Genomic DNA, 9,773 nt, shown 5'->3' with positions numbered 1-9,773 from the left:
TGGGAGAGGGCAGGGAAGAAAGACCTGGACTTCCACCTTGTGCTTTCTGATGTGCTGGGAACTTCCAATGCTAAGCCCTCAGAAGCCACCCTGACAGGGAACTAAGGAGACATTTTCTACAGGGGTCTGTGCCAGGTGGAGCTTGGATCTGAGGAAAAGGGATGGAGAATCACCTTCAGCAAGTCACTTTTCCTCTCTAAATTTCAATTTGCTCATCTCTCGTTTATTGCCTACCATATTATCAATAATATAAATAGTTGGCCTTATAATTTTTACTTCCAATTTTTTTGAAAAACCTCAAATTTACAAAGAATTTGTAAGGATAGTACCATGAATACACACATATTCTTCACCTAGATTCACCAATTGTTAACATTCCATCACTATTGTTTAATTCTTTTTATCTTTCTCTGCTAACACAGACACATATTTTTGCTGAACCATCTGAGAGTACTTGCTGACATTCTGACACTTAAACCTCGAATACCTAAGTATTATCTATAAACAAGGATGGTTCTCTATGTAACCCCAGTACAATGATCACATTCAGGAAATTTAACATTAAGGCAATGCTATTATGAAATATAGGCTATACTCAAATTTCCCCCAGTTTCTCAGTAATGTGCTTTGTATTATTTTTTTCAATCAAGAATAACACATTAAATTCTGTCATCATGTTTCTATTTTCTCCTTTAATCTAGAATGGTTTTCCAGGCTTTTCCCTTTTTAATCTTTTGTGATATTAACATTTTTGAAGAATCTAGGCCAGTTATTTTGCAGAATATGGATTTGTCTGATTATTTCTTCATGCTTAGATTCAGTTAAAACAATTTTGGCAATAACTACACAAAGTCGTTGTGTCCTTCTCAGTGTATTGTATCTGGAGGTACCCTATGTCAGAACACTCCATCACAGTAATCTTCAGTTGGAATCACTTGGTTAAAGCAGTATCTGCTAGATTTATCAATTATCTTTTCCCTATTATAATTATCAAGTAATCTGTGGGGTGATGTATGTGAATATATCTTTTCTCACCAAGATTCTTTTACCCAGCAGTTTTTTTACAACCATTTGAATTTTCTTGCTATGACAGAATTAGTTTCATAAGAGCATAATTAAACAATCTGGTAAGACGTCTTTGAAAGTTCTAATTACAACCCTCATCTCTTCTTATGTTAAACTGTCTTCATTCATTTACCTACTCATTTAACAAATGTTTAAAGAATGCTCGTTTTGTGGCTTGGCCTGTGACATTTTCATCAGTGGCTTCATAGTTGCCTAAACTAATGTCCCTTCCTGTGCTCCAGAATCCTATTGGCAACTGTTTTCCATGGATGCCATTAACTCAACATACCCAAATGAAAGCTGTCATTTCACTTTCTCACCTGCTCTTCCTGTTATTTATTCCAGTAAATTGCACCTCTGTCTTCTCAGTGGCCCTATAATAAGAAAGGACTATTTATTGAGTGGCTATCTGTTCCAATAGGCTTTTTATACATGTTACATGCATTATCTCATTAATCCTTTCAATAATCTTGAGAAGTAGCTGCCATTATCTGGAGGACATTGGGCTTTGAGCCCCAGGTCAACAGTAAGCAAGTTCTCATGCTAGGATACAAATCCAGTTATCTTGGGCTTCAAAATCTTTGCTTTAGCATAGTGACAAAGAGTATCACTGGCTTCAAATCCTGGCTCTGCCACTTCCTACGGGTGATTGGATAAGTCACCTTAACTTTCAATGCCTTGGTTTCCTTCTTTATAAAATGGGAAAAATGATAACTCTTGTCTTGTAGGGTTGTTATGAGACTTGAAAGAAACAAAACTTGCTGGGCGTGGTGGCTCATGCCTGTAATCCCAGCGCTTTGGGAGGCCGTGGTGGGTAGATCACCTGAGGTCAGGAATTTGAGACTAGCCTGGTCAACATGGCGAAACCCCACCTCTACTAAAATAATACAAAAAATTAGCTGGGCGTGGTGATGGGTGCCTGCAATCCCAGGTACTTGGGAGGCTGAGGCAGGAGAATCGCTTGAACCCGGGAGGCAGATGTTGCAGTGAGCCGAGATCGCGCCACTGCACTCCAACCTGGGCAACAAGAGTGAAACTCTGTCTCAAAAAAATAAAAAAGAAAAGAAAGAAAACTTGACATTTGAATAATTTCTGCAGCACCACAGTACTTCTCAAACCATAATTCTGGTGTCATTCATTCTAAACTTCTCCCTCCACTCACTGATTGTGGACTAGTCCCATAGGGACCTCATCTTCACAGCTGTCATTACCTTAGTTTAGACCAGGGCTTGGCAAACCATGGCCCACAGGCCAAATCCAAACTTCACCTATTTTCGTAAATAAAGTTTTATTGGAATGCACACACACCCATTTGTTTACATATAATATATGGCTTCTTTCATTCTAAAATGACAGAGTTGAGTAGTGGCAACAGAGACCACACCATTTGCAAATCATAACATATTTACTATTTTGCCCCCTTCAGAAAGCTTTCCAAATCCTAGTGCCTGGCGTATTCCAATAGTCTTCTTCCCAGTTTTCGTGGTTACATTTCTCCCTGAACCCATCCTCCCCATCCCTAAAATTTACCCCAAATGTGAACTCAGTCATACCAATTTGCTCCTTATGTTTCATCGGCCCTTGCTGCTAAGAGCATCCGCTTGCACCTTCCACTCATCCCGAGACAAGCTTTGTCCTGTGACCATAATGAACTCTTCATGCCATCTCCAGCTTTAGGCCATTTTGTTCTTCTTGTCTGAATATCCACCCTTTTCCCTGTTCTCAATAATAAGTTCAGGCTTTTCTTCTTCTGAGAAGCCCTTTCTGACTTCCACAGGCTGAACCACTGGCTTCTGCTCCTCTACATAGTACTTCAATTCCAGCATTGATCTCACTCTATCATGATCATGGGTTTAGCTGTCTGTCCCTGCCACTGCTGTGTGTTCCTCTTGAGGGCCAGAACATTTGTTTTTCACTTTTTAAAGAACCTCTGGTGCCCAGTCTGGCATTAGGAAGTGCCCATTAGGTTGCTATTGCTTGTCGGCACTTGAGCTGGGGCTTGAAGGTTTCTATAATGTGTAGCAGCGTATAGAAAACAGGCAGGTCAGAAGAGACTTCTGTGCAGCACACCAACATGGCACATGTATACATATGTAACAAATCTGCACGTTGTGCACATGTACCCTAAAACTTAAAGTATAATAATAATAAAATTAAAAAAAAAAAAGAAGAGGCTTCCTTGAGGAGGTGACAGCTGAGCTAAGTCCTGGAGGATGAGAAGGAGTATAAAATAAGATAATAGGAGAAAAAAAGCAGTAGGAACAGCATGGGTAAAGGTGATGAGGCCTGAAAGAGGCATGTGGAAGGAAAGACAAATGCAGGAAGGGGGAATGGGAGGGAATGCTGGGGCACAGGCCAAAGAGGGAGGCATTTGGTGAGTATACTGCAGAGTCTCCTCTGCTGTGCTGAGGTGTGGACAATGGGAAACCATGGATGGACTGGAGTAGGCAAATGCCATATTCCCTGTTGCAGCTGTCTGTTTGCATGTCAGCCTTCTAGAAGCCCCTTAAGGTATCAACTATGTTTTTGTTTTGTCATCATTCAATCCTAAGTGCACACAATTCCTGGCATATTACAGGTTCCCCATAAATGTTTCTTTCTTTATTAAAATGTATGAAAACTCTCCAGATTTAAGGAAGGTCCTCAATGTTTCAAATTCTTTTTGTTAGATCATTGGTCCTGTCTACAGCTGTCACAAATTTAAGGACTCTGGTTATATTTAATCTTCATTTTGAATTTTCTGCTTGAAAAATTTGTGTTAGAAAAAAAGTCTATCCTTTTATGGAAGCCTCTAATCTCTTGAATCATTTGGGTTGGCTTTTCTTTGGACCTTCTTCAACTCTGTTTTGTCTCTGTTGAGTTAAGGCTTTTAAGACCATCTGAATTCTTTCCTTCTGCAAAACCAGAGGGAGCTTTTTTTCTGCCTATTTTCAGTTTATTTCTTGTGATTTTGGTTTTTTTCTCTTAACCAAATGCTAAATGGAGTCAAGAGAAATAAACTTATTTGTAAAACTGTCAAGGGACCATTAGAAGGATGGTGCTTCACAGATAGAATACAGTTTCTATTAATGATGCCTAGACAAATCCTGCCATTAGCCCAAGGGCTCAGAAAGCTAGCAGCCTAGTAGTTTTGGAGATGTCAATGAAATGAATTGGACTGGATGGTTATGGATGCCCAGAAGATTGAATAAAATTGGGATTTAGGAGGACCCTTGTACTCTAGGAAATTCTCCAAGTCTCCACTTAGTTATCCAGATCCTCAAAGTGAACATGAAGCTTCAGTTTCAAGTTGAATACATTTTCCATCCATGGATTGGCTTGTTTTGTTCAGTTGAGTGCTTGAGTTTGTCTTTTCGACGTAACAGCTAAACCCACGGCTTCCTTTCTTGTAAAACCAAAACAAAAAGGCTTTCTATTCAAGTGCCTTCTGTGTGTGCACATGTGTAATACATATCTGGGATCAAAGCTATCTATATAAAGTCCTTGATTCTGTGTGGGTTCAAACACATTTCAAAGCTTCAGGATCCTGAAAGGTTTCGCTCTACTTCCTGAAGACCTGAACACCGCTCCCATAAAGCCATGGCTTGCCTTGGATTTCAGCGGCACAAGGCTCAGCTGAACCTGGCTACCAGGACCTGGCCCTGCACTCTACTGTTTTTTCTTCTCTTCATCCCTGTCTTCTGCAAAGGTGAGTGAGACTTTTGGAGCATGAAGATGGAGGAGGTGTTTCTCCCACCTGGGTTTCATTTCTTTCAGCAGTCAAGGGCGGTGATTTATAGCAAAGCCAGAAGTTAAACGTAAAACTCCAATCTGGCTTGGCTGGCTCTGTATTCCAGGGCCAGCAGGGAACAGTTGGGCGGCAGCAAATAAGGCAAAGAGATAGCTCAGAACCGAGTGCCAGGTATTTAGTAGGGGCTTCATGAATGCATGTGAGTTGGTTTAGTAGAGAGACACAGGCAATTTCAGACCCTTCTCTGAGACTGGAAGTGATTTAAGAGGGAAAGGATATCCATAGTCCTGAATACGTTTGAGCTGGGTTTCGGGATGAGCTCTCAAGTTCCTTTAAAACAAAATTGACATAAGCAAATCCTGGAAAGAGTTTCTTTGCTATACAATTCAAGGTTTTAAGGTCCTCGGATTCATATACTTTATAAATGAATTAGCCAGCTTGTTTAAAATGTAGGGAAATTGTGGGAAGAATGCCTTCTTTACTTAATTCAAGGTTTTAAGGTTCTCTTAATCAATTCTACAAGTTAATTAGCCAATTATTTAAAAATAAAAGTTTGAAATTGCCCAAAGAAAAAAGACAAGGAAAAGGAAAGAAAGAAAGCCACCAGTCTGTTTGGCATACAATACTTAATTGTTGCCTGACCTACATGTGGGTTTCAGATGCAGATCCTCAGTTTTCAGCTCTTCAGAGACTGACACCACGTTTGTTATACGGCTTAAAATGATGAGTATTTCCATTGAATCTCAACCTTATCTCTCTCTAGAACTTCTTGGTTAAGAAACCATGTAGTTTGTTTGAAGTAGGTACTCAAAAGATATTTGATGATTTAATTTTTACTGGAGAAGAAATATTCACATATATTTTCTTATTTTTACATGTTTTAAATATGTAAAGATTAAATAAACACTCTTAGAAGTATTTAAATTTCCTAAAGTAAATTTATCTCAACCAGTAACCAGGACCCTCCCATGACAGATACTGGAAAGTTGAGTGTGACCACATTTAGTGGTGATAAGTGTGAGCTTGCTTGGGGAGAGGGCAGGACATTTAGGATTTCTTAAGCTTAGAGTCAATACAATAAAGATTATTGAGTGCTCACTTGGGCGGGATATAATCACTGCTCACAGGACTTCATGAACCACAAGTAAAAGAGTGGGGAGATATGATTAGCTCACAAATAACTTTAATACAGAGCAGAAAGTAATGAAGTACTGTGATGGAGTTATCACAGTGCTAAGGATGCTCAGAGGGCATCTCTGATAGGCAGAGGCGAGGGTTAGGGAAGGAAACTATAGTCTAGCTAGCTAGGGCTGCTGGAATAGACATGACAATGGCTGCTGCCAAACTGTTTTCTCTTCTGAGGACAGATGTCCAGTACAGGTGGCTTGGTGGAAGGGACTAGTGTCTCTAATATGGGGTGATTTATAAGCAGGAAAATGTGTCCTAGAAATTCAGACTGGAGTGATAGATTGAAATTGGATCATGGGGGACTCATTGAATGTTATTTATTGTATTTGTTTTTGCAATCAGTGTTAGTAAAGTGTCAAAGGGATTGAGCAGATGAGTGACATCATGCAACACAAGTTTTGATTTTCACTTGTCAGATTGACTGGAGAGGGGCCTGGTTAGTTACAGGAAGGTAATTTGGCATGCAGCCACTATTTTTGAGTTGATGCAAGCCTCTCTGTATGGAGAGCTGGTCTCCTTCATCCTGTGGGAAAAGAGAGAACAAAGGAGCATGGGAGTGTTCAAGGGAAGGAGAAATAAAGGGCAGAGAGGCGGTGGTGGTGTCAGGGGAAGCCCACAGGAGTTAACAGCAGGGTTGCCTCAACCTAGAGAGGAAACGACCCGGTGCCCTCGGCTCTGTGGCTTCCTTCATCTAACAACATCTTCCACTCTACAACAATGCCAGGGAAGGCGGAGGCTGGTACAGTGCATCAAGACACAGCTACTCCTGGGTGATAGAGGTTCAGGGCCAGCTCAGTAAGTAGGCAGAGGTTTTTGACATATACTTGGAGAGATAAAGCAAGATTCTGTACCTCAACCTTCAGAATTTCCCCTACCACTCATTATAGTTCTGGAGCTGTATAGCTCCTTTCATTCTATCATAACCTTAGAATACCAGAGAACATATCATCTCATCTAATTATCTCTTACTATGTGTGAAAAAAATGAAGGACATGGGGGAAGTGTGACTTGCCCCAAATCACATATTTCATGGTAGAGCCAGGTCTTCTGTTTGTCATATCAGTGTTCTTCCTACCACAACCATCTTGAAGAATCTATTTCTCAGTAAGAAAACATCTTTATGGAGAGTAGCTGGAAAACAGTTGAGAGATGGAGGGGAGGCTGGGGGTGTGGAGAGGGGAAGGGGTAAGTGATAGATTTGTTGAAGGGGGAGAGAAGGCCGTGGGGATGAAGCTAGAAGGCAGAAGGGCTTGCCTGGGCTTGGCCACGAAGGAGCATGAGTTCACCGAGTTCCCTTTGGCTTTTCCATGCTAGCAATGCACGTGGCCCAGCCTGCTGTGGTGCTGGCCAGCAGCCGAGGCATCGCCAGCTTTGTGTGTGAGTATGCATCTCCAGGCAAAGCCACTGAGGTCCGGGTGACAGTGCTTCGGCAGGCCGACAGCCAGGAGACTGAAGTCTGTGCAGCAACCTACATGATGGGGAATGAGTTGACCTTCCTAGATGATTCCATCTGCACGGGCACCTCCAGTGGAAATCAAGTGAACCTCACTATCCAAGGACTGAGGGCCATGGACACGGGACTCTACATCTGCAAGGTGGAGCTCATGTACCCACCGCCATACTACATGGGCATAGGCAACGGAACCCAGATTTATGTAATTGGTGAGCAAAGCCATTTCACTGAGTTGACACCTGTTGCATTGCGGTCTTCTATGTGCAAAAACAGTTTTGTTCCTTAATTTCAGGAGGTTTACTTTTAGGACTGTGGATATTCTCTTTAAGAGTTCTCTACCACATGGTAGCCTTGCTTATTATGGGTGGCAACCTTAATAGCATTCTGACTATAAAATAAAATGATTTGGGGAAGTTGAGGCTCTCGCTCTGGAGTGCTAACCATCATGACGTTTGATCGGTGCTTTTGATATGATATGATGCTCCTGGGGAAGTAGTCCCAAATAGCCAAACCTATTGGTGGGCTACCCATGCAATTTAGGGGTGGACCTCAAGGCCTGGAAGCTCTAATGTCCTTTTTTCACCAGTGTTGGGGAGTAGAGCCCTAGAGTTTAAAACTATCTCAGGGAGGCTCTGCTTTGTTTTCTGTTGCAGATCCAGAACCGTGCCCAGATTCTGACTTCCTCCTCTGGATCCTTGCAGCAGTTAGTTCGGGGTTGTTTTTTTATAGCTTTCTCCTCACAGCTGTTTCTTTGAGCAAAATGGTGAGTGTGGTGTTGATGTTGCACCATGTCTGATGGGGATACCTTTAGTGGTATCAACTGACCAAAAGATGATGTTGAGTTTAGTGTTCTTGAGATGAGATGAGGCACTAAATGAAGAGGAAGAAGGACAGTGGTAAAGAACGCACTAGAACCGTAGGCATTGGCATTTGAGGTTTCAGAATGACTAATATTTTAGATGAATTTGTTTGACATTGAATGTTCATGTACTTCTGAGCAGGGTTTCAATTTGAGTAACCGTTGCAATAACATGGGGCAGCTGTTTTGCTCTTTGTCTTCGTGACAATTGTACTTAAGCTAACAGCCCTGAAACACGAGATTAGGCTGGGCAATTAGGCTGCTAGAGAGGACCACCTGGATGGTCTTTATTCTCCTTCTCCATGTCCCTCTCCATCCCCTGGAAGTCACCTCTTGGTGCCACTCTGGTGCCTTCCTTGTCGAAGCTATAGCTGCTCACATAACACCTATCCCTGTTATCCAGTTTGCTTGACTGGGACGTTTTGCCTTCCCCTTCAGCCAGGAAATGAAAGTCCCAGTTTTTATTTATCACAGGTGTTGGTGTTGGTGGTAGAAGAGGTAGAAGTATGGAATCAGGCCTCCTATCAGGATTTCTTTTTGACAGTCCCTCTCGGACACCTCTGCCTAAGGCTGGCTTTGCCATTACAAACTCACCCTTCTCCCTCTCTCCCTTCTTCTCTTCCTCTTCCTTCTTCTTGCTCTTTCTCTCTCTCTCTTTCTCACTCTCTGTCTCTTATACACATACACAAAGATATATTCTATTCCAACATCCTCTACCCAACCTGACAGAGATGTCCTTTGCTGTAGGTTCAGCAGTGGGGATGAGAAATACAGCTCTCAAACAGGATAACTAAAGCTTATTACCTTATCAAGCTTGTTCCCTTGCAGACAAGATCGATCAATTATCATAGGCTTTCTGGGTGTTCTTTGTGAAGCTTTCTCAAAGTCTCTTTCTCCTATCTTCCATTCAAGGCAAATGATTGCCATTTAACATCAAAATCACAGTTATTTATCTAAAATAAATTTTAATAGCTGAATCAAGAAAATCTCCTGAGGTTTATAATTCTGTATGCTGTGAACATTCATTTTTAACCAGGTAGGGACCCAATATGTGTTGAGTTCTATTATGGTTAGAAGTGGCTTCTGTATTCCTCAGTAGTAATTACTGTTTCTTTTTGTGTTTGACAGCTAAAGAAAAGAAGCCCTCTTACAACAGGGGTCTATGTGAAAATGCCCCCAACAGAGCCAGAATGTGAAAAGCAATTTCAGCCTTATTTTATTCCCATCAATTGAGAAGCCATTATGAAGAAGAGAGTCCATATTTCAATTTCCAAGAGCTGAGACAATTCTAACTTTTTTGCTATCCAGCTATTTTTATTTGTTTGCGCATTTGGGGGGAATTCATCTCTCTTTAATATAAAGTTGGATGCAGAACCCAAATTACGTGTACTACAATTTAAAGCAAAGGAGCAGAAAGACAGAGTTGGGATGTTTCTGTCACATCAGCTCCACTTTCAGTGAAAGCATCACTTGGGATT

At 41.4% G+C, this 9,773-nt stretch overlaps 1 protein-coding gene across 2 annotated transcripts; it reads left to right on the top strand.

Annotated features, from left to right (window-relative positions):
• Nucleotides 1-4,644: 4,644 nt before the first annotated feature.
• CTLA4 (cytotoxic T-lymphocyte associated protein 4) lies at nucleotides 4,645-9,528 on the top strand. Of its 2 annotated transcripts, XM_032753356.2 has the most exons (4): nucleotides 4,645-4,753; nucleotides 7,298-7,645; nucleotides 8,090-8,199; nucleotides 9,424-9,528. In XM_032753356.2, exons 1-4 carry the CDS (start codon nucleotides 4,645-4,647, stop codon nucleotides 9,526-9,528), a joined length of 672 nt encoding a protein of 223 aa, XP_032609247.1. The 2 variants fall into 2 exon arrangements, with proteins under 2 accessions (XP_032609247.1, XP_032609248.1); XM_032753357.2 differs by lacking the exon at nucleotides 8,090-8,199 and having other exon boundaries at nucleotides 9,424-9,491.
• The last annotated feature ends 245 nt before the right edge of the window (nucleotides 9,529-9,773 follow it).

Source organism: Hylobates moloch, unplaced genomic scaffold (assembly GCF_009828535.3).
Source record: "Hylobates moloch isolate HMO894 unplaced genomic scaffold, HMol_V3 SCAFFOLD_1, whole genome shotgun sequence".
NCBI lineage: Eukaryota > Metazoa > Chordata > Mammalia > Primates > Hylobatidae > Hylobates > Hylobates moloch.
This window is presented reverse-complemented; position numbering and strand designations above follow the sequence as displayed.

Coding starts and splice junctions, on each gene's coding strand:
- CTLA4 (XM_032753356.2), top strand. CDS start 4,645: ATGGCTTGCCTTGGATTTCAGCGGCACAAGGCTCAGCTGAACCTGGCT. Junction 4,754..7,297: donor CATCCCTGTCTTCTGCAAAG/GTGAGTGAGACT, acceptor TTTCCATGCTAG/CAATGCACGTGGCCCAGCCT. Junction 7,646..8,089: donor AACCCAGATTTATGTAATTG/GTGAGCAAAGCC, acceptor TTTCTGTTGCAG/ATCCAGAACCGTGCCCAGAT.